The sequence below is a fragment of the Lynx rufus genome, unplaced genomic scaffold (assembly GCF_022079265.1).
Source record: "Lynx rufus isolate CCGP_SWC_20201006 ecotype Redwood Valley unplaced genomic scaffold, mLynRuf1.p SCAF_7, whole genome shotgun sequence".
Lineage (NCBI taxonomy): Eukaryota > Metazoa > Chordata > Mammalia > Carnivora > Felidae > Lynx > Lynx rufus.
In genome coordinates this window covers 22,692,331-22,715,657 of record NW_025814889.1, presented here as the reverse complement: position 1 = coordinate 22,715,657, position 23,327 = coordinate 22,692,331, and the positions used below count along the sequence as shown (strand labels likewise).

General features: G+C 48.0%; 1 protein-coding gene across 7 annotated transcripts in view; it reads right to left on the bottom strand.

Annotated features, from left to right (window-relative positions):
• Positions 1-164: 164 nt before the first annotated feature.
• Positions 165-23,327, bottom strand: part of KIAA1217 (KIAA1217 ortholog) — a 302,681-nt gene continuing 279,518 nt past the window's right edge. The window contains exons 11-21 of one of the 7 annotated variants that reach the window (XM_047066476.1): positions 22,959-23,089; positions 22,237-22,384; positions 19,781-20,225; positions 17,075-17,258; positions 12,823-12,986; positions 11,945-12,109; positions 8,372-8,491; positions 4,558-4,635; positions 2,851-4,446; positions 2,209-2,331; positions 165-1,493 (exon numbers count right to left, since the gene is read on the bottom strand). In XM_047066476.1, the coding sequence (XP_046922432.1) occupies positions 993-1,493; positions 2,209-2,331; positions 2,851-4,446; positions 4,558-4,635; positions 8,372-8,491; positions 11,945-12,109; positions 12,823-12,986; positions 17,075-17,258; positions 19,781-20,225; positions 22,237-22,384; positions 22,959-23,089 (3,655 nt within the window). In that variant the 3' untranslated portion in view covers positions 165-992. Of the gene's footprint in view, positions 1,494-2,064; positions 2,332-2,850; positions 4,447-4,557; positions 4,636-8,371; positions 8,492-11,944; positions 12,110-12,822; positions 12,987-17,074; positions 17,259-19,780; positions 20,226-22,236; positions 22,385-22,958; positions 23,090-23,327 lie in introns of those variants that run through there. The other 6 variants (XM_047066477.1, XM_047066478.1, XM_047066482.1 and 3 more) reach the window with 6 other exon arrangements.

Below are 23,327 nucleotides of genomic sequence, written 5' to 3'. Positions count from 1 at the left end.
TTAAAGCATGCATAAAAATTAACTTTGGTGTGCGAAAACTACTCTGTGCTGCCACATACGGTATTTTTTATTAGGTCTATTTATATATGTACAAAAGTTGATCAGTTTACAGAACCGTACAGAAGTGTACATGTTTAAAATCCACAATGCAAGAGTGTGGGTCACCAGGTCTCAGGAAACAAAGGAAGGGTTTAGATACTGGAAAGGAAACAACTAGAGAATCCCAATATGTTAAGAGAAAGAAAGAAAGAAAGAAAGAAAGAAAGAAAGAAAGAAAAGAAAACTAGCTTGCTTGGGCTGCAAATTATTATACATAATTCTCACGGCAGTGCAATAGGTTTGATAAACTGCCTTCTACATATGCCTCGTGTCGGCTCGTGTAGAAGTTCACTGGCTTTTTGTCTAGCACGCTACTTTCAAATGTACAATGCTATAGTATCAAAATGTTTTTGGCAAAAAAGATCTTGAAAGGAACCATGACGTTCTGACAAAAATAGAAATCTGTAATAAAGCTAAATAACACCAAAATAAAAGGAAATATTATAGTATCTGTTTTACAATTTGTATAGATAGTCACGCTTGTGTATTTCTCGGTTTCACGTCTAGTCTCCGTAATGAAAAATATTTTTGTACAAAACATACTAAAATTCTGGAATCATACATGTTTTACATGCTGAGTACATTTTCCTCCCCGTCTCTCACACACCCTTCTCTCCTGCCAGCCACTCTTTTCGTAACACATGCTTACTTCATTTGACGGGTATCGGCTATAGACAGTAAACACTATGTAATTACAATAGCAACGAAGAAAACAAACAAGCTTCACTGACATCTATTAATCCAGTATTTAGCACATACTTAGCATTAAGCCTCAAACAGTACGGCAATATGTTACATTCGCTTGGGAAAACAGTTGTGGAAGACTGTCGAAAAACAATTTTTGTGTGTTTTTTTAAAGGTAACTCCGACTTTCACCTAACAGGATTTGGCCTTTAAGAGGTTTCCTTGGCTGTGGATGGGGTGGCTTTGCTTGAACTTCCGTTCTGTGCCTTGTAGCTGGTGAGGCCGGGAGTGTGGATGGTCCTGATGCTCTTGGCACCTTGATTCAGTGAAGTGGGGGAGGCGGGGGAGGGCGGGGAGGAGGAGGAGGAGGAGGGGGAAGGGGCTGCTCGGCCGTTTTGAGTCTGCAGTGAGAATGAGAGATGGTGGCCTTTACCTGTATGAGTGGGGCTCTGAAACTTTAAGGAGCCATTAGAGACAGAGGGGATGAGGGAGGCAGAGGGAGCAGATCGTCCTGTTTGGGGGCTGAGAGGGTTAGAAGTAACCGGTGGTTTAGTAGCAGGTGGAATAGGCAAGTTAGAGCTGTCACCACTAGAAGAGGGCAGAGAACTGCTTTTCCCAGAGCTGGGAGAAAGGGCTGGAATCTTAGAAGCAGGTAAGGAGGGGAAAGTAGGCTTACAGTCCCCACCAGCTTTCTTAGCACTTCCATTAGCCTGCAAATAAAGATGGCGGGAGACAGTTTGTCAGAAAGCTGGTTAACACGATCAAACCACAGGGTCTGGCAACACAGCCCTTCTGAGAATGACTAAATAAAAGAAACCAAATCAAACCAAACCAGTTCAAGGCCTGAGCTAAGTTCTTGTTGTGCTGCACTGGACCTGGGAGAGACCCCCAAAGTACAAGAACGGAGATGTGTAGAACGGGAGGAAAGGAAGAACGGCGTAGGTGAGAAGAGGCACACCATCCCGCTACCGTTCCCGGGTGCTAAGTCGGCCATGCGTCTGGGTGATTACTGGGGTGGGGCGGGGGGCGTCGTGACGGACAGTTAATGTGCCTCTAATGCAATGCAGTCAGCATATACGTTAGTACTGGTGACTTTCAGGGCAGCTCAAGGACAGGTCTGACTCGGTTTCCCGAGGTGTTCTGATGAACCACTACATTCACCCAAAGAAAAGCCGACGGGCCCGGCACCTTGTGTTAACAGTTAAACTTTGGAGTCACAAAGTAAAAGATGTTTTATTGCAAGCATGCAGAAGCGTGGTGAAAAGTTTAACGAAGGTTTTTAGACTTTCTTCATGCCCCAGATCCAGGGTGTCTACGTAAACCATATCTTACAAAGAAAACATGATATTTGGTATAAACTAAGTCAGTGACTTGCTTCTTAAACGCAACAGTGTCCATCCAAAATTGGGTTTAAGGTAAAACTACCTGACGGTATTGGCGGGGGTCCTGCAGTTTGGACTGCTTGCCAGGCTTGTCCAGGCTTCCGGGTCTGTTCTTGGAACTCATGGGGACCGGCATCCTGCTCGTCTGTGGGGTCCCGGTGGCGCCCTGTGGGAAGGAGCAGCGGGAGGGGAAGAGAAGGAGAAGCACGTGAGCGGATTGCCACGCAAGCTCTCCCACTGTGTGCAGAAGCTCAACGTGAGAAGCCACAGCCCTACATGCAGGACAGATCTAGGAGACGGACATCAGGAGACACCACTGGGGTTAATTTGAAGAATCAAACAGAATGAATCTGCTCCACTACTGATCAAACGGATTTTAATGTGAGTATCAGAGCAATCATTTCAACAGCACATGACTGACCCAGCGTCCTCTGCGTTTACCCAACACCAATCAGCAACAGAGGTAAAAAGAGAATCAATTAGCTGTTAGACACCTAGTTGTTGTTGTTTTGAAGGTGAGGGAGAAAGTGTGAGAGAAAGGGATCGTGGCGAACAGACAAAAATAAAACCACAATGAGCCACCTGAAAGGAAGCAAGTAAATCACAAGACACCTGTTGCTAATGGTGATTATGGCAGATGGAAGAAAGCAGCTGGGTCTTTTCGTTTTCCATCAGACCAAGATACCTTACGTGAGGCTGAAGGTACGGACGAGGGGGGCTCTAGGGCAGTGGGAGCTTCATCCAGAACTAGCAGGGAGCGGGGAGAGGCCTCTTGGGCTATGTGGGCTGAGCTTGCAACAGAATCTCTGTTGGAAGAGCATGAAGCGTCCACTAGGGCTCTTGGACTCATTTCACTGATTGTGGTTTCAAGCTGTTTGATGGTCTGCTCCAGGCTGTCCAGCGTCCTGTAGGTATTTTTTCTAATTTCATCAGTTCTGGAAATCACAGACGCGTTCTCTGCACTGGGCGGCTCTGGTCTCCTAAGCATACTTTTGGGGGCGTCTTCAGGTTGGGACCTAGTGATTTCAAATCGTTTAGCTTCCTTGTGCTGCTTCAAAGTGCCGTCCTCCTCCTCCTCCTCGTAGACCACCACCTGCAGCGTCTTCTTCCCCGTTTTGGTTCCCGTGCGAATTGCCTGAGTGAGAGCAGCCAGTTGCTTTTTAGGGAATTTGAATTTGAACTTTTTCTTGGGGCTTTCAAACTGGTCATCCGTCACGTCACCCTTGCTTTCTGCACTTGGAGAATCTGCGTGGCTGAACCTGCTCAGCTCGTTCTTACTCATTTCCTGTCCTGGGGGTTCAGCCTCTGGTGAAAGGCAGTGTGGCTGGAATTTACCATCAGCCTGCTGCCCTGATCCGGGGCTGCCGGATGCAACCTTCTTATGCAACTTTTGGGAAGTGTTATTCTGGAGTACAGGGTCTCCGTTTTCCTCCTCTTCCTCCTCCTCTATCTTTTCCTCTGTCATCATCCTCTCTAATTCCTCGTCGCATTCCTCGAATATGGTTGAAAGTCTCTTATATGCAGACCGGATGTCCATGGGCTCGTCGAAAATGATGATAACTGGTTTCTTGTCTAGGCACACGACTGGCTCTTCGTTTTCAGCTCCTTCTTGTGGGGACGTTGCTTCTTTCTTGGCGTCAATGTTAACCGTCTGTACATCTTCCCCCTTTTTGCTCACTATGTCGCGGACCTCCCCACTGGAGAGCACCTGGACGGCAGTTTTGGTGATCATGAAGGCGATGTTGTCGGTGGTCGCATTTTCTTCAGTGGGAGAACTTGGTGTCGATTCTCCGTCCTCGCTGGGGTTCACGCTAGCATGCCGTGCCCCCTTGGGTCTTAGAGCAACCTGGCCGAACTCTGTCATGTGAACCTCTTGATCTTGAGTTCTGACATCACACGTGCTCAATTCAGTTGACCTAGCGGGAGAGGGAAGGTCACACCTATCTGCGTTTTCCTGTCTTTCTAGTCTCATCTCCTTCGTCTTTCCAGAATTCATCTTCTGATTCTCAGCGTCAGGCACAGGGTACTGCGGTCCTGAGCTCTTAGGTCCTTTGTTTATTTCATCTAATGAACAAAGGCCAGAGTAACTGGAATTGACTTTAGACACATTTTTCTGGGCATAGTTTCTACTGTCTTTAAATAAACGTTTGCCGGATATGGAATTTTCCTTCTTTAGGATGTCTGATTTATACTCTGATGTTCTTGATGCATCAGAAACACTATTCTCCATTGCTATTTCCCATTTAGGACGGTCAAGGGGTGTGAGAGCCCCTGTGGGAACCTGAGAGGGAAGTGGAGGAGGGAAACCACATACATTAATCAGAACAGGATCCGCGAAAGGGGGCAATGAATCTGCATGGTATCCGTCGGAACGCAGATTTGCTAAACTCACCTTTCGGGATTCCATTTGGGGGCCGTTTTCATATTCGACATCAGATTTCCGAACGTCTTCATGGAAAAATTCCAAATTCTGGTAGAATAGTGTAGGACATGTTACTGCACAAAACCACATCCCCCCCACAAAGTGGACTATAACTAAATCGTTCCTTTAATCACACTTCCAGAACCTGCGGGCCAAGCACATCTGCCAAAGCCTAGACAGCTCTACCTTGGCTGGCTTTGTTGTTCTCCAGCTTCCAAACACGCCCTGTGTTCGCACGAGACGAAAATCTCAATTAACAAAATAGTTTAGGGATTTGCAAAATTGGTGAGGGAGCAGTTAAGAGAATAAAAGGATCGATTCTGTATCCACACGTTCTCTCTCCAGCATCTGATTGTGAGCTTAGCAGAATCGAAAACGGGAAGAGAGGTGTAGCGCAGTAGAAAGCACAGTATCTCGGCAGGCAGAAGCTTTTTGGTTCTAATCCAGCTCTGCCCCTTAACTGTGTCACCTTCACTTTCCTGGGCCTCCGTTTTCTTGTGTATAGACTGGGGAACTAGACCAGAACCCTTCCAGCTAGTTATTTCGGTACTATCTCTGCTGCTTTTCTGGAAACTGTCCTATAAGGACTCTGCCCCCACTTGGGTGTAGTACTTGGAGATGAAACGAAAACCTTATTTTTCCCTGGTCAAATGACAGATTGACAGTGTATTTGCAATTTGCACTTGGACTTGGCCAAGTCAAGTGTCACAATAACCTTCAACCTAATAATACCCAAGGCGGTCAAATCCAAATTCAGAATGATAATGCTGCCAAAATACCCTCGAAACACCTCCAAAGCAGATACTGGAGACAACAGCGGTGACTTTGACATCGTAAGTCAGCTTCTAGTCTCTGTATTCTCCGATACAGAGCGAAGGTCCATTTCTGCGGGTGTCACCGAGATTCAGGACGTGAGGACCCAGCAGTGAGGCTCAGGTCCGGACAGTGCTTCACCGGGAAGCGTGGCCTTGTCTGGCCCGTGTGTATCAGCTCCCTTGGGCTCTGCCACGACACTAACACTAGCTGTGCCTTGTCGCTTCAAGGCACTGCTGCCCTTTCTTCTTGCTGCCCAAGCCCGAAAGGAAGAGGTAGTTACAGGGGGAAGGGACACAATCCCGAGAAGGTTGTCTGGCTAAAGCAATGACAACATAACAAAGCATAGTAACCGGGCCCCGCCCAAGTCAACCCACAGCAACCCCACCGCCCTGTTACAAATGGAAAGGATGTCCATACACATTCAAGGAATAACACACAAACACCAAAGTCAGTATTAATCACATGGAAACATCGTACAGGATACAAGGTGCATTAGCCACCGCATACCTCCTGTTAAACCTCCCCTCCTCCCGGTAAGGCCCCAAACCAGTGCAACAATTCGGCCGGTGCAGACGAACAACATGAGGTCTTTTGTGGGATTTTAAATTTGGATCATTAAACAACTCACACATCCAATAAAAGGTTTAAGAAGAAAAGCAAGAGAGGTTTCGGACTAAGGTTTCAACCCCAAACACGGAGGCAGCAGAACATGCTAGGACTTGAGTGAGAATTTACCCCTGAATTGGAGGAGGAGTCGACGTGTAATCTAGACACGACACGTGCACAGCTGACGTTCTTCTGGCCCAGTGCCTGGGGTCAGCGCTGGCATCTGTCTGACTGGTCAGGGCCCATGCCATACCCACTGCTAAGTATTTCAAATGTCACCCAGAGACACACGTATTTTAAAAGGGGTGTGGTAGCAGGAATACTCCGATGAAAGCCACTAAGGTAAAGATGTCAAGGGTAGGTTTCACATGACCTGTTACTTTTGTTACTGGGCTAGAAAAAAAGAACGGAAGTATCACAACAAGTGCATTAACTGTATCCAGGGTAGCTCGGTCACAATTGTCATGTCATCTCACAATGATATCTCAGAGGTAATCTTAGAGGGTCAAGACTGCGTAAAATGTGGTTAAACCTCTCAATGTCTGTTTATAGGTAGGTCCTGAGGTTTGGATTGTTCAGAAAACTGTGTAGCAGGCTCTTAATGCATATGGCAATCAAGCAAAATCAGAGACACAGTTATAGGAAAATTGTACACAAGTGAAGCACTAGGCTGGCACCTCATGATGATAAGGAGAAAATTTTAAAGAAATACTTGATTTATAGAAGAGTAGACGAATAGCCCAGGAGGAGTGCTGACAAAAATGTGGGGAGAAGTCTGATACTCATGGTTATTATGAGACAGGTCAATCTGCTGCGTAGAAGTGTCTAAAACAAGCTCTTAAGTGCCGATACGGCTCTCACTACAGACTTGGCCTATTATCCGACGGACTCTTGATTGAGGTGAAGGGTATCTAAAGGCTATGGCTTTCTAATTGCAAGGCGAGAAATCTCATGCAACTTTTCAGCCAATCAGCAAAGTTCTATGAGACAACGATGATCTCTAGAGGGATCTTCTGGAAGTTCCCAGTTCCCAGTGTTTCAGACAGACATCGGCCCGGGTATGCCCTGTGACTCAGGATGTGCCAGGGCCTTTCATGAGGTGGTTTTACTTAGGGCCACTGTAGGGCAATCCCACAGACTGAAAGAGGAGTATATTTCAAATAGGATGTCATGGGTTCACTTGAAAGTAACAGGAGATTCTCTTCATGAGAAAGATTTAACAGCAATTATCTCATAACCTCTCCTGCTGCACAGAGATGCCCTCATCCCCCCCACCCCCCACCTCGGCAGACCTAGTTTGCAGGAGGCCCTGGGATGGTTGTGAGGCAGGGAGGAGGAGGCCGGTCTCCTTGTCAGGGCCTCACAGCTGGGGGCTGTCAGCCCTAGGACCGCATCTCTTGAAGGATTATGCTAGAATAGCCCTCTGATTCGTGATCCCTCATCTCCCTCACTGAGGCTTCTTTCACGGGGACTGAGGTGCCCACCGGGAGTAGCTATTAGGCTATGCTACGGCTGATTTGTTTGACTTTATTTAGGGGAAGTTCGAACCTAGTCCTCGCGAAAAGTGCTACGACCGGAGTGGGTCACGATAAGCTTTTAATCCTGAAATTCATTCAGATAAGATGGCTTTATGCCCAAGAATCCTAAAAGCTCTAGAGCCAACTCAGAAAGTTGAAGCTCACACATTCAGGCTAATGTCCTTTCCCTAAAGTACTTATGTAATGACGGTGAACTTTGTTTTAGAGCCCGGACAGCTGTCCTGAAGCCATTAGGACGCCACAATGTGTATGAGCATTGAGCTTACACCGAACTTATTGTCTTGCAAGGTATAGTTTGAGAATTTGTCCTACTTAACGCAAATTCTGTCTGGCGTTCCTGAACACGTGTGCAAACACATATGTGTCGTTTCTACGAGGATACACCCAGGGATGATGAGCATATAGCTCTGCGGTGTGTTTTTTCCCTACACTCTAAGGCTTGCAGCTACTTCTGACACAGGCGTGTGGGATCTAGAAGACACGTTAAGAATTAGAAAAAGTGCTACATACTTGACTGATGTTTCCATTTACTTCTAGAGTTCTAGAAAATCTTGCAAGGGGGATACTCTTTAGTTTGGGAAGATAATGCCCAAGCACTGCATAGACTATTACAGGAACACATAGTGCACACTGGGAACCCGAACCAGGCATCTCTGATTAAACCTAAGGCTGTGTCTCCATTAGTTTAAAAAAAAACAAAACAAAACAGGTGAGAGGGAAAAAGAGGGCACAGAAAGAAGGACAAACGCAGGAGCGGTGTTAGTGTCAGAGCAAGGAAAGAAGGACCATTCGACTGTGTGGCAAATGTGTAACTGCCACGTTACCTTCTTCTCCTTGGGTGGGACTGTGGCCCCCGGCCTAGTGTCTTTAACGTGACTGTCAGCCCGGGACTGCTCAGCGTGACTGTTTGAATTTACATCCATAAAGGAACACTTCTGGAATGCCTAAGGGATTAAAATACTGAGGTTAACAGGGATGCCGGCGTAGTGAGGAGGGAGGAGGGAACAGACAGGGAGTCTGGAGGCGTGGAGACCCCAGCCTAGTCCTGCCGAGCGGTCACACCAGGGACGGGGAGGCGGCGCCACGAAACCTGGTTTGGCATCTGGCCTCAGAGCAGCAAAGCTGAGCTCTGAGCCAGAGGCAGAGGCTTCCTCACTGGCTGTGCCACGGCGTGATAAATGGACAGAACCCTTGGAACGCATGCCCTTTGTGGGGTGTCTGGGCGCCTCGGTCGGTTGAGCGACTGATTCTTGATCTCAGCTCAGGTCTTGATCTCAGTTTGTGGGACTGAGCCCCGCACTGGGCTCAGCGCTGAAAGCATGGAGCCTGCTTGGGATCCTCTCTCCCTCCCCCTCTCTCTCTGCCCCTCCCCTGCTTGCACTACTCTCTCGTCCAAAGTGCGCAGAGCCCGACTGGGATTCTCTCTCTCTCTCTCTCTCTCTCCCCTTCCTCTGCTTGCACTACTCTCTCGTCCAAAGTGCGCAGAGCCTGATTGGGATTCTCTCTCTCTCTCTCTCTCTCTCTCTCTCTCTCTCTCTGTCTCTCTCTGCCCTTCCTCTGCTTGCACTACTCTCTCGTCCAAAGTGTGCAGAGCCCGATTGGGATTCTCTCTCTCTCTCTCTCTCTCTCTGCCCCTCCCCTGCTTGCACTACCCTCTCGTCCAAAGTGCGCAGAGCCCGATTGGGATTCTCTCTCTCTCTCTCTGCCCTTCTCCCCTGCTTACACTACTCTCTCGTGCAAAATAAACTTTAAACAAAAAAAAAAAAGAATACAGTAGTAACATAGTAACAGGTACTCCCACATTCTAAGGTGCTCTGAGGTGCATTTAGAATAAAGTGATGCTCCTGAGTGCCCATGGGGTTCTGAGCTGCCTCCTTTCTGCCTGAGCTTCTAGATCTGTCCTAGAAAGCTGTCAATTTCAGTTCTAGGAGCCCACTCCAGTTTGGGTGAACAGTGGGTGAGGGAGGCCAGTCCTCAGACAAACAGAAAGCACAGGCTGTGTCTGCGGGGCAGAGAGGGAGTGACAATACGGTCACGAAAGCAGGAAAGATGAAGAACCCAGCCCCCAAGCTTCTTGAAATCAGTGGCTCTCAATTCAACTACATGTCACCTAGTTAAAAAAAATTTTTGTTACCCAGGCCTCACACAGAGAATAATTAATTCAGAATTAATTCACAGGCCTTTTTTTTTTTTAAACTTCCCCAAATAATTGAAACTTGCAGTCAGGATTAAAGATCAGTTATTTCAATGAAAAATCCCAAATAACTGCCTCAATATTTTCTTACTGTCAAATATGGTCCTTTGGAAATACCTCCGTGGGCAGAAAGAATATCCCAGGCCCGTGCCAAGTTGACTGTTTCAGCACGGGTCCTAAAACATGACTTGAGCCGATGCCTGGGACCTTCCCCGGCCTGCTCTTCTGTTTCTCTGCTTGTTCCTTCTTCCTGAAGCCGGTGTGCTGGCTCCCCCCTTGCAGTCTCTCAGACACCCCAGTCCTAGAGGGCCCTGGAGATGCCCACTGAGGCCACCTGCCATCTCTGCTGGGCTGTCAGACCCTGGACTTTGGAGCCTCTGGTTTTTTCTGACGCCTGGTAACACACAGCAGGAAGCTGTTCCACAGTCACACTCAGGAGGCCGCATCTGCTCCTTGTCCTGCCTCGGGGGCATCTAAGTGCAGAGCCCAAGTGCTCGGCTGACCTTCTGATGCAGCGGGTAGGGTCCCTACCCCAGAAGGAGGGCTCTTGGCTTTGGTTAAGTCAGGCTTAGAGCACTTGATTCACCAGTATTACCTAACCACCAATAACACAACAAGAAACCACATACTCCAGGCTTTGAAAACTTTCAAAGAAACCATCAGAGACATTTAGACGTCAGTGGTGGGAAATATTCCCAAGTGATGAGCTCTAAAGCGCAGCTGGAACAAGTAAATGACTTCTCTTTGGGGGCTAGTGCAGGATTATCCATGAGCCTAAAAGTTTCTACTTCTTGGATTAGGAGTGGCTGTTCACCTTGCACAGATGTAAAATTACCTAGTTCTTCGTCATCCATTTGAACCAAACTGGGCCACGATCAATTTAAACCATGCTTTGGGGCAGAGGCTACAACGAACGGTCCCAGAATCTGCCTACGCATCTCAGGACGAGCACCAATCTCCCGACGACAAGCAGCCCGGCCATGCCCGTGTCATTAGCCAGAGGGTCCTCCCTGGATCACTGAGCGACGGACGCCTCCACCCTCTCAACTGTTTCATGCATCGCTAACCGTATACATCTATGGTTCCTATGTATGACATTCTTTAAACGTCCTAAAAATCTGTCACCGATCTGATTGGTGGAGGGGATGTCCTAAGCCAGTCTGAGAGAAGCTCAGAAGGGCTCAGCCCTGTGACAAATCAACCAGCAGCCCTGTAAATCCAAACAGCCCAATTTTTGTAGTTATTACCACGGAAAGCAGAGTGGAACAGCCGTGGTAGAAATGACATGGCTTAAAAGTTCTCCTTACTCCACATGAAGAATGCAGACCCATGGTGCGTGCACTGGTGAAGAGGCAACGTATTTTGGAGCCCTAAGTGTGTGATCTGGCCATGTGATCTGACCATCCAGAGAGGGGAAAAAATGCTACAGTGAGTATGGGTCAAAATGAAATATTCTCTGAACAGACTTTGGTCTGGGAATTGTGCATGCCTCTGATTAGAAAAGTTCTTAGAACATACACCCAGGGTAGGTTCACATCCATGATTTGAATGTGGGGTAAACTTTGAGTACAGCTTCTGTACCCCATCCTTAATCCTAAGAATGGACTGTGTCAATTAATTAAAAAATAAAAATCTAAAACTAATAAATAATCATTTCGCAAACAGGGCAAAGAAAATGGGAAATGAAATCGTTCCGTTTTTCTGCATATTTGAAAAGATGATGCTGACACCGAATGGGAACTTGGTATGAAGGACAGAAGACCTGAGGGCAGCCATTCTAAGTATTAAAACCAAAGTTTTTATGAGACCCACGTGAAGGAGGCCTTAATCAGTCCTTAGGAAGACAAGACAATGGCTGATATTTCGGATCCCTGTCTGAATTGCTTTTGAAATGAATGGACTATTAAAAGCAAGGAAAGTAAATCCTCTTGGCCGGAGCTAGGAAAACTCGCAATTCATTTCCTGTATAAACTTCCTGAGTTGTTTTGTGAAAGTCATTCCTTACACACGTCATGAAGTACCCTGAGGGTAGTTCAGCGCCATCTTGGAAAACTGGAGGCCAAGGCCAGAAGATGCTGCTTACGAGGCCTAGGTCCAAAGGCTCCTTGCCAGCCCTCTCTAGCTAATGGGTCTGTGAGAGACGTAGCCAGAGCGGCCTAGGTAGGAAGGCAAGGAGCCACAACCAGTTACCTCATCCACATACCTGGAGTTCCGCCATTATTTTGTCTCCTTCTTCTTCTTCCTCCTCGTCCTTTGAGGACGAGGTAGCGACTGGCGGTGGGGATGGGGTCCAGGTGGAAGCCAGCTCCTCGGTCGGACACTTCGTGGCTCTAGCCTGGGGGCTTGGTCCAGCATCTTCACTGCTAGCCTGTGGAAGATTCAAATCACAGATATTAGCTCGACGCCTCTAGGGGCTGGCAAAAAGAAGCACAGATTACAGCAACACACGTTCCCTTACTGCCTGGCATGTTGGCTTCCTACCTCTTCAAATCGAGTCGAAAGACCATTAATATCCCTTGCTTTTAGTTTGGGTTTTTTTTTGGTACAAGCTGCCATTTTGGTGAATGGGTTGAAGATTTTAAATAAAGTTATAACTACTCAACATTTGGTGCCTTTAAGAAAGGCCTGCCCGCACTACATCTCCTTGGAAATTGTATTTTACATTTAACACAAAAGACCAAACTTGCCAAGTGTCAGCTAAAGCCCACTGAGCACCCTTCTGTACAGACTCTTACAACCGTGTTAGCTCGTCTCACTTAGCTTTTGTAAGGTGGACTTTCCTTTGCGTCCCCTTCTACTCCATTTTCAATCTTATGAGGCCCTTGCTGGAGAAGTAGCTTGTGATTTGCATTTTACATTGTTGCAGCTACAAGTCAAGTAAGGATAGAGCAGGTGGTGCTGAGTCTAGTCCAATAACACTGGCTGACATTTTCCCATCTGTGGGGCTTCCTGTGATGTAGCTTAATCAATTCTCTCCTCTGCCTTACTACTTTCTGAGTTCTACATGAGAATAGAGAGAACCTTGTCTAAGGGTATCATTTGAACTCAGAGACCAGTTCACCAGAGCTGAACCCATCAGACCTTAGCGGTGATGTTCTCCTTCCTGCTGGTGTAGACCACATCGCCGGACCTCGTGGTGGTGAGCCCTGATCCTGGCAGGTAGCTCCGCCGAGGGGGTGGGGGAGGAGGAGGTGGGGACTTACCCCCCAGCTTGTCCAAGTCTTGTTCTGAATTTGGAGAGTCTTCTGGAAAACAGTGTGTCATTGCAAAATAACCTCTTTGCAAGAGAACTTCCAGAACAGTGTATTTCTATAAACTTGATGCAATCTGATGTAAACATCTCTCTGTTCTCTCCATAGTGCCAGGATTAAAGGCATAGACCCTATAGCCCGACTGACTTGAAATCCCGAAAAGACCCTGCACAAGTTAATTAACTTCTCTCTGCCTCAGTTGTGTCATCTATTAAATGGGTATCATAATAATCCTCTCCACTGGGATGCTGTGGAGATTAAATACCTTAATATACACGAAGCATTTAGAACAGTGCTTAGTGACTTACTGTAAATGCAATGCAAGCATGAGCTATCATTATTAAAAAAATATGTGCATATATATATATGTGTGTATATATATATATATATGTGTAGCATATACACATATGTATATATATTTTAAGTAGGCTTCATGCCCAGTGTGGAGCCCAACATAGGGCTTCAACTCAGGGCCCTGAGATCAAGACCTGAGCTGAGATTAAGAGTCAGATGCTCAGGGCGCCTGAGTGGCTCAGATGGTTAAGCGTCCGACTGCGGCTCATGTCATGATCACACAGTTGGTGAGTTCGAGCCCCACCTCAGGCTCTCCGCTGTCCGTGCAAAGCCCACTTCAGATCCTCTGCTTTCCTCTCTCTCTGCCCCTCCCCTGCTCACTCTCTCATTCTCTCTCAAAAATAAACATTAAGAAAAAAAAAAAAAGAGTCAGATGTTCAACCGACTGAGCCATCCAGGTGCCCCAAGAGCTATCGTCATTAAGTAAAACTTCTGGGTATTCCTTGGAGAGATGAAATATTAGAGCTTAGAGACAAATCCAGAGCCCCTCGCATGGCTGCTAAAGGAAGGACGTGAGAGACGGTGTTATTAGCAGGAGGAGTTTGTGCAGGGGATGTTAGAATAGAATCTGGCCGATGAAGGGCCAGGAGGGAAATGCAAGGCAGATGAACAGAAAACAAAGTCAGGGACACAATGGACTTTTGGTCCTGGTTATGTGGTTGGAAAGGGTTCTCTGCTAATGAAAGGAGGCAGTAAACACAGAAATGCAGAAGGAGAAGTTGGCATTGACACCAAAGGTTAGGAAATACAGATATCTACTTAGCTTTCTCCAGAAAAATGTCCAGAAACGGCACTTAACCAAATTCAAACCTCCTCATTTCTGTCCTTTATCATCATTCCTCACCTCTGCCTTTTACCAGCCTGAACCCGAGTGCGCACTAAAGCAGCAGAAGCAGAAACTCGGGGTTGGACCTTCCAACTGGGCTTTGCCCCAGCTCTCTCTAGGAACACGGCCTGCCCTCTCAGGAATATGTTTGTCCTTTCTGAGCAACCTAGTCAGAGCTGTTTGAGGGACACGCTTGAGAAGTTTCTGCTTAAAGCTGTAGTAAGGGTGTGGGTGCTCATCAGGGTGAAAGGCCAGTGGTTACACGTAGCCGACAGTTCTGGTCTCCTGCAGGAGAGTGCTGGGTGACGAGGCCCCAGCAGCAGTGGGCCGCCTGGCTGGTTCCTGAGCCAGCGGCCTGGCCGGGGGACAGCCTCATCAGCTTTGTGGGTCCCCCCAGGGACTGGCACAGGCTGACGGGCCCTGGAAGCGGGCCCAGGTCTCCTCTCCTGGGTCATGACCATGACCGCCTCTTTGCCCGGCTTTGGTCAGGCTCCCCCGAGCTCTCCTCTCCGCTAAGCCTTGCCCTTGCTCTGTCTGCTCAGCCCAGTTTTAGCAAAGAATTCCGTGAAGTCCGTTTAGCAAGAATCCCCCATTCTTGACATCTGAGCTGGTGCTTCGCTCCCTCTGCACATCCAGGCCCTCGGCCTGCCTTTTAGCGAGACTCTCCCTACCCTTGATGTATTGTATTCAGAGCTGGGTTCAGTTTCTCTCCCCTGCTGCCGTCGTCTTGAATAAAGTCTTGCTTGCTCTTTTTAACAAATATCTCTGTGAATAATTTTTCTTTAACACTGACTGAGGCTACCATCTCTAAAATTTTCCACTGATTTTTTTAGGAGCTACATTTTCTAAGTAGTCAGACAATTTATACAAGAGGAAATACAAATAGCTTTTAAAAACCCTAAGCGTAGAATTTCACCTCATTAGTAAACAAAAATCAGTAAAAGCAGTGACATCCATGCCAAATAAGTAAAAATGATAGAAACCAACGTTTGCAGGTAACAGATTGTATCCTTATGCATTTCTGGTGGCCAGTACATTAGCAGACTCTCTCTGAAATCAGGCCATGTGTTAAGACAAAACAAAACAAAACAAAACAGAACAAAACAAACTCAGCTGGTGGAGCATGTGACTCTTGATCTCAGGGTTGTGAGTTCAAGTCCCATGCTGGGTATAGAGTTTACTTATAACATAACATAACATAACATAACATAACATAACATAACATAACAAATTTAATTGAGCAAAAATACTTTGGGGAGTAATTAAAAAAAAATTTTTTTTTTCAACATTTACTTATTTTTGGGAGAGAGAGACAGAGCATGAATGGGGGAGGGGCAGAAAGAGAGGGAGACACAGAATCGGAAACAGGCTCCAGGCTCTGAGCCATCAGCCCAGAGCCCGACGCGGGGCTCCAACTCCCGGACCGCGAGATCGTGACCTGGCTGAAGTCGGACGCTTAACAGACTGCGCCACCCAGGCGCCCCTGGGGAGTAATTTTTAAAAAATACTTTATGCAAATTATTTCTTTGGTTTTAAATGTTTGTTTATTTTTGAGAAAGAGGGAGACAGAGTGCAAGCGGGGGAGGAGCAGAGAGAGAGGGAGACACAGAATCTGAAGCAGGCTCCAGGCTCCGAGCTGTCAGCACAGAGCCCGACGCGGGGCTCGAACTCATGAACCGAGAGATCGTGACCTGAGCTGAAGTCAGACGCTTCACTGATTGAGCCACCCAGGCGCCCCACTTTATACAAATTTTTTTTATTCTGAAGGAATAAAAAGCCCAGATGTGGTAAGATAACAAGTGCAATCACGAGAAGGAACAATTATGATTTATAACTATTTTTTATAACTTATTTGTGATTATAAAACATCAAAGGACTACCTGACAAAAGTAATAATAAGGAGAGCCAAATTAGGCCAGATGGAAACGGAATGGTGTAGACTTTTACCCATGAGAAATTCCTCACGGGGACTTTGGGGGAGAAGCCATCTTTGTGAGAACAGGGCTGCCCCTCCCGGGCCCCTTCCTCCTAAGGTACTTGCTGCCTGACCCTTCTGGTCCCTAAACAGGCCTCACCCAGCTGGGCAGGTGGGGAAAAGGGGTGAAAAACTTGGCACACACAGGCTGATGGGGGCAGTTTCAGTGAGGGGAATTTTAGAGCAGCTTTGGGGAAGGAGAACAGTGAGACAGGGTTACAGTGGTTACAAATTGTATCTACGCTCATGTTCCTGGACGTGCATGCAAGTCTAGATGGCAATTCCTTTCCAAATTACTTTTAGCTACTGGAGGAGGCACCATTGAATGTGGCTCTGAGACACTGGGCTGCAGGTAGAATGGTGTCTCTGTTCGCAACTTTAAGATCAGAGTAAGGCATGAGGCTTGTTGGTCGGAGATTTAGGAGGCTGAGTTTTCTAACGGTTATTTTATGTTCTTAGGGACACATTGAGGCTTAACTTCCATAGTTTAGTTAGTTCAATATACCATCTAATAATTTTGATTTAAAAAATGCAATTTCGCCTCATGATCTAATGTCCCCTCGGGACCTCATAAAGGCTGGCATTTTCTTCCTGCAGCATATGAAAAGCTCTTACTCTAAATGCGGCCCTCTTATTCTCCCAGCTGGTGTTGTGAAGTGTCATAAATTCACAGGAAATGTGGAAGCCGGGAATCTAAATTTTACCTTACCGGGCATTGTTCTAGTATCCTCAAGTAGAACATTGTTTCCAGGCTACGGTTATAGTTAAGAGGCAGTAGTGAGAATGTCGTGATACCTGAGGATTTGCTCCAATTTATAAGCGTCTTAAGAAGTGAGAGATTGGTGCTGCTGGCCAGCACGTGCTTACGTGGGCAGCACTGCCCTGACCCGAGGGTAGCCAGCCCGCATAGCCCTGTGAGCACCTCACCTGAAAGTTCTAGCTTGTCTACCGGAGCATCGCCCTTTGGTTGTGGGCCCAAGGCTGGTGGCATCTCCAGGTTTGGAACTGACCTCATGATGTTGGCCTGAGCTTCTTCTAGTAGCTTCTCAAACTCTTTCCCGTTATAGTGGTCCAGATTTTGCCTTTTCTCTTCCCATTTCCTCTCTGCTTTCTGAAGGAAAAGAACAAGTGAAGAAGGTTTAAAAACCAGAGGGAAAGCTAATTAGAGATTTCGTGTCAGGGTGGCGGAGAGCATAACACAGGTTAAATGTGGATAAAATAATGCTCCGGTTTCCGCACTGAGGGACATTTTTGTACATCAGACAAACGTGCCCCTGTGCTCTCTGCTGTGTAAGCCCAAGTAGTCTTCACTCACACAGAAGCAAGCTCAGAAACCCAAATGCATTCATTCCATTATTACTGAGCACTTACTGCTACTTTCAACTAATACTAATAAAAGAACACAGGGATATGCTTTCAAAAGTATGTATCGCATCACCAAGTTTTTGTTCTCAAAACTGAGTTTTCACTGCGGAGGAAATGTGCAGACAAACAGAAGCTAAGCCCAAAAACACTCACCAGGAACAAAGAATCCTACATCACAGTCCCGTGACTAAGAACTGCTATATGGCCTCCGGGTCAAACTTTCTTACGTGTAAAATGAGGTTTTATCTGGATACCCTCGAAGTTCCATCAAGTTCTCCCAATAGGGAGAATTACATGAAATGCATTTTTAAATACCAGTACATTTTTTTTAAAGGAACATTCTCCTGTGATTTCGAGGTGGCGCAGTAATCCTTCCAGGAGGGCAGAGGGGAAATGGCACCAGGGTTACTAGAACCCCAACACGTAAGAACTGGAAAAGACCGAGGAGATCACTTCACCAACACACTTCACACGTGAGAACGCCGAGGCCCAGTGAGGCAAAGGATGTGTCCAAGATCCACGCTACGTAAACAAGCCTCCACTGCCGCCCCTTACCACCCCCCTCCCTTCATTGTTTCTTCCTAGCATTTTATGACCATCTGGCATACGCTGGTTCTCGGCCTCTCCCTACAAGCAGGCATGTTTCTTGAAGGCACGGACTCTGTCCCTTCTGTTCCCTGCCTGCCTCAGAGCCTCTGGGGGCTGGTGCACAGCAGGGCTCGGGGATACGGTCCGTGAAGGAAGCTCACCTTACGCAGCAGCAGTGGAGCGGGCGGCGAGGCCCAGGCCTCCTTACCGCAGATCGGGGCATTTTCAGAGACGACTCGTGAGTCGAAACTGAGAATACACACGCGGCCACGATGGCCACGCCCAGTGGGTTCTCAAGAGACGTTTGTTAAATAGATGGGTCGTCCCACTGACACGGTTTCCAGACAGAGATGTAGGAAGTGGCAGATTCCGCTCACTCTCAGGAGGAAACGTGTTGTTCAGTTTTCGCCCCTGCCCTGCTGGGCACGATGGGACAGAATCACCGTCAGGCAATCACATTTCACCCCTCCCGTGAGCTGCGTTTCGTAAACGGCTGGCTTGGAAGGGAGGCACAGCCGCTGACTTTGGAGCAGAGGCAGAAGCTACCTAGGGTCCAGAGGCCCGGTTGCCCTGACCGTGGCCTTGGCAATTTGAAGGGGTTATTTTTTCTTGAAACCTGAGTTATCCACTGCTGACACGCAAGAGAGGCGGGCATGGTGAGGAACAGGGTCTGGGGTAACGACGCTGGGGAGACAAAATGTGATACTCAGGCGTGGATACCGGCTCTTGATAGAATCTTTAAAACCATGGCGTGTTTTCTATGTCGTGTGACTCTAAGACCCAGTTTTCTCTTTCCATTTTGACGGCCTCCACCTTGCATCCTGAGACTACTCTAATGACTTCCCACCCAGCAACCTTAACTCGAGACCCCGCCACCTTAATTGATTCTGTACATTGTTTCAGAGCAATTTTCTGAAGATGCTGATTTTTTATCACTGCCCATTTTTTATCATGGGCCGCATTTTTTTGGACACCCACCCCATGACCTTGAGACGTCCTGGACTGGTTTGCCAGCTCCCACACATCCGGTTCCAGTCTGTTTTGCCAGCCTCGTCTCCTCTATCTTGTTCCCATAAAACAAGTTTACTCGTGGTTCCCTTTGCTCCAGCAACCCCTCCGTGCTAGCCCTCACCAACCCTGCTCCACTTACCCAGATTCTACTGACTTTTCCGGGCCAGTAGCAAACCTTCCACCGGCCCGCATTCACCAGTGATGTGCTTGAGCAGGGAGAGCTGACTCACATCTCCCCAGCCGCATGCCCACTGACGTCCCGCTGAAACTCGCAATCAGCGACGGTGGGAGAATACGCCTCAGAAACTGGCAGATTCTATGAATCAGGGCTTCCCCCTGCCCCCACCAGAGGACTGGTTGGTAAACACTTCCCAGCACACCATGGTTTCACCTTCCCACAGGATGGGATGTCTCACCCTTCTCTGAAATCTGACTGTTCTCTTAATCTGGCCATCGAAACCCATTTGTAGTTCAAAAAATCTCTCTTTGAGACAAATATATATACATACATATATATATATAGATATATATATATCTGTATATATTTGATATAAATGTATCTTTGACACATATATGCATTCTCTTTACAACCAGACTATAAACTCCTTGAGGGAAGGACCAGATGTTATTCCTCTATAGGGTTAATGAGAAATGGACATAGGACCCTACCTCAATGGACACTGCCCTGTTCTTGGCGCTCGCGCTGTGGATTTCCTCAATGAGCAAGCTCTGCATGGCAGAGCCGTTCATGGGCATCTGTGGGGACTGAGGAGCCTGTGCCGACTGCAGAGCTGAGGTCACTTCCTGTGTGGTGGCCGAAGGGCTGGTGGGGTGGGGACCCGAGCCCCCCGGCAAGTGCTGGGCGGGGTTGAGCAGGGCGGCGGAGAGCTGGGAGGGCTGGATGACCACAGGGGAGCTCTGCGCATGGTGAACGGTCAAGGGCACCACTTCTGACTTCATGTCGCCGGGGACTCCTGCGCCGTGGAGGGGCTGGCCTGAGGTGTGGGGTGCCTCCTGGCTCTTCAGGACTTCCGCGGCTGTGGCCTTTTCCATAGCGACGTACTGTGCGGCCTGGGCTGCATCTGTACCTTTCAAAAGCCCATCGGTGACGTGTCTGGGAGAAACCATGCACAGCAGCATTAACTCTTAAGGTAGGTAACTTGCATTTTATTTGTATGGCACACTTGAATGCCGTGGCATCCCAAAGCCAGGCAAGAGGTTGCAAAATTAAGACATCTGACAACCCGGAGTAGCAGCTTGGGGATGAAGGTTTCCATAGCAACTTCCTAATGCCCTCCAATTGCCTCCTAACCGTCTCTGGTACCTGGTTGCTCAGTCCTTCCCTCACGAGATGGTCTGTCTCTGCCTTTCCACCAGCACCGTTGTGCCCAGCCAGACACGGTTCCATCACTATTGGTGTGGGGGCGGCCAGGAGTGAACAGATGATTCTAACATCAACCCCCTCCACTCAGTCCCCGCTGGACAGCCCTCAGAGATGCTCTGTTCTAACCCCAAAAGCTTCCTGAGCCCCCCATACTCTCCTCCTTTGAAAATCCACATGGAACTCTTGTTCCTCTCCAAAACCTAACTGCTAATTATCTACTGTTGACCAGAAGGATTACCTATATCGTAAGTACCTGATTAATATACATTTTGTATGCTATGACTGGATTCTTACAATAAAGTAAGCTAGGAAAAGGAAAACGTGATTAGGAAGATCACAAAGAAAATACATTTACAGCATTGTCTTGTACTTATCAAAAAAAAAAAAAAAATCCTTACATAAGTGGACCCGTGCAGTTCAAACCCGAGTTGTCCAAGAGGCAACTGTATTTTATGTTTTTTTTTTTTTTAATTTTTTTTTCAACATTTATTTATTTTTGGGACAGAGAGAGACAGAGCATGAACGGGGGAGGGGCAGAGAGAGAGGGAGACACAGAATCGGAAACAGGCTCCAGGCTCTGAGCCATCAGCCCAGAGCCTGACGCGGGGCTCGAACTCACGGACCGTGAGATCGTGACCTGGCTGAAGTCGGACGCTTAACCGACTGCGCCACCCAGGCGCCCCGTGGCAACTGTATTTTAATTCCTGGTGCTTGCTCTTCCTGTCGCTTGGATCAGGCTTCCTTCCCCACCTGGACTCAACCACGCCTTTCTGGGAGGTCAACAGTGACTCCAGATCTAACAGCCCGGTTGGTCCTCATCCTCCTCTGCATTTTGGGGTCATGTGAAGCTATCTGTGCATTTCCACCCACGGTGCAGTGGAAAGAACACGGCTCTGGGGTCAGACAGGCCTGTGTTTGAATATCATCAGTTCTGGCAGGTTCTAGCTCTAGGATGCTGGGAACTGTACCTTTCTGAGCCTCAGATATTTTTCTGTAGAATGTAGTGATGATGATAAGGAGGAGGGAGGATGAGACTGCCTTCTGGCGCCTTCCTCGGGAGCTGTTGTTACGATCGATGTAGGGTATATCAGACGATATGATACATGGTACTTGACCTACAATCTTTAATCAGTCCCTTACTTTCTTCTTATTAAAATGTCTATTTTTGATTTGAAAAGAGACACTACATTCGATGACTCTCCTCTGCTACTCACTTGTTTCTTTTGCTGTTTACCTACCCTGTTCCTCCAATCCCCAAGGGACCCCTGAGGATCTGTTCCCCCTCTTTCCCTCTCCTGCCACCGTGCCCTCTCTTCCACTGTCAGTAGTCATATTCATGAAGGCAACTTCCAGTTCTCAAGCTCTCCTCCCTCCTGCCCTCCCTCTCTCCAGTTAGGCAGGGCCGTGCCTCTAACGCTGTCTCTTGAACTTCATTCAGTGTGTATTTCTTCTTCTAACTGAAGTCATCTGTGCTCCAGAAGTGAAGGAGGCTAATAAAATATTTTGACGCATTCTTTAATCTTAAAGTGTTATTAAAAAGGACCACCTTCAAATGATTTTTTGAAAAAAATGTTTACTTAATGTTTCCTAACGTTAAGCTCTAGGATGTGCCAAACGCAGCAGGCCTGTGCTGAACGATCGGGACCTCAAGTCATACTGCAATGGAACGTCTGAGGTGGGAAGGAGTTGCTGCCGTCCTCCCTCACGAGTTTCCCCGCCCCCGGGGGGGGGGCCCGGTTACCTCCGCAACATGGTCAGGGTGTCGGTCATGCTCCGTACTCTCTGCAGGAGGCTGTCCAGCCTGTGGGGCTCCTCCTTCAGAAACCGCACGGCCTCGACTTCTATGCGCAAGATGGCTCGCATCTTGTTTTGTAAGGTGGGGAATTCTCCTGCAGGCCAAGAGCAGAGGGTGAGTTGGAGAAAAAGCAGAACAAGCCCCCATCCCACACACGCACGCCGGGTAGGGTCGGGAGCGTGGGGTTCATCGGCCGCAGCGCTCCGCACACATCTCCAGGAGGCAGACGCCTGTCAGACAGAGCCGGGTTCCAAGTGACCTCGGGCAAGGGCAGAGGTCCTCTGCGCCTCACTTCCTGTCTGCTTATGTGGGATAAAGGCAACTGTCCCTGAGGGCCATTTTCAATGAATTTGGCACAAGTGCCCTGGCACACTGGAAGAGCCAGTGGAGAGAAACTGGCATTGGTATCATTTCGCCCTAAATCTTATGGTGCCCACTAAAATAGAAGCTCCAAGAAGACAGGGACATCTGCCCATTTTGTTCAGTGAGGCATCGCCAGTGCCTAGAACAGCGCCCGGCCCACAGGGTATTTGATGAACACTTGCAGGCACACATGCACGAACGAGCGGATCTGTCACTGTCGGACAGAGTTTTAACCTCCCCCCCTCCACCCCGCTCTCCTCCCAGAGACACGCTTCGGACTTCTCCCCTTCAAGGAGGAGGCTCACCTTTCAGAGTGGCTACTGCTTCTCCCACTTGTCGCAGGAGGAAAGCCCCATCTTCCACATCTTTTAGAGTGACCACTCGGGCAGCCGACGTAGAGTCCTTCTTCAAGTCTTCAACGAAGTCTTCCAGCTCACTGGGGGTGGGGGCAAGCAGACCAGTAGGTGGCAGTGAACACCGAGGCCCCCCAAAAGGACAGCTGTAGTAGCAAAGGGCCCATCCGAGCCTCCTGTTGCTCACCGCGGCCCAGCCTCCCCTGGCCTTCCGCTAAGATGGCGGCAGTATCTCGAGAGAGTAGCTTGGTGTGGCTTAAATATTCCTCTGAGGTGTAAGGCGGGTGCAAGGAGTTTTCCCAGGGCCTGTTCTTGGGGATG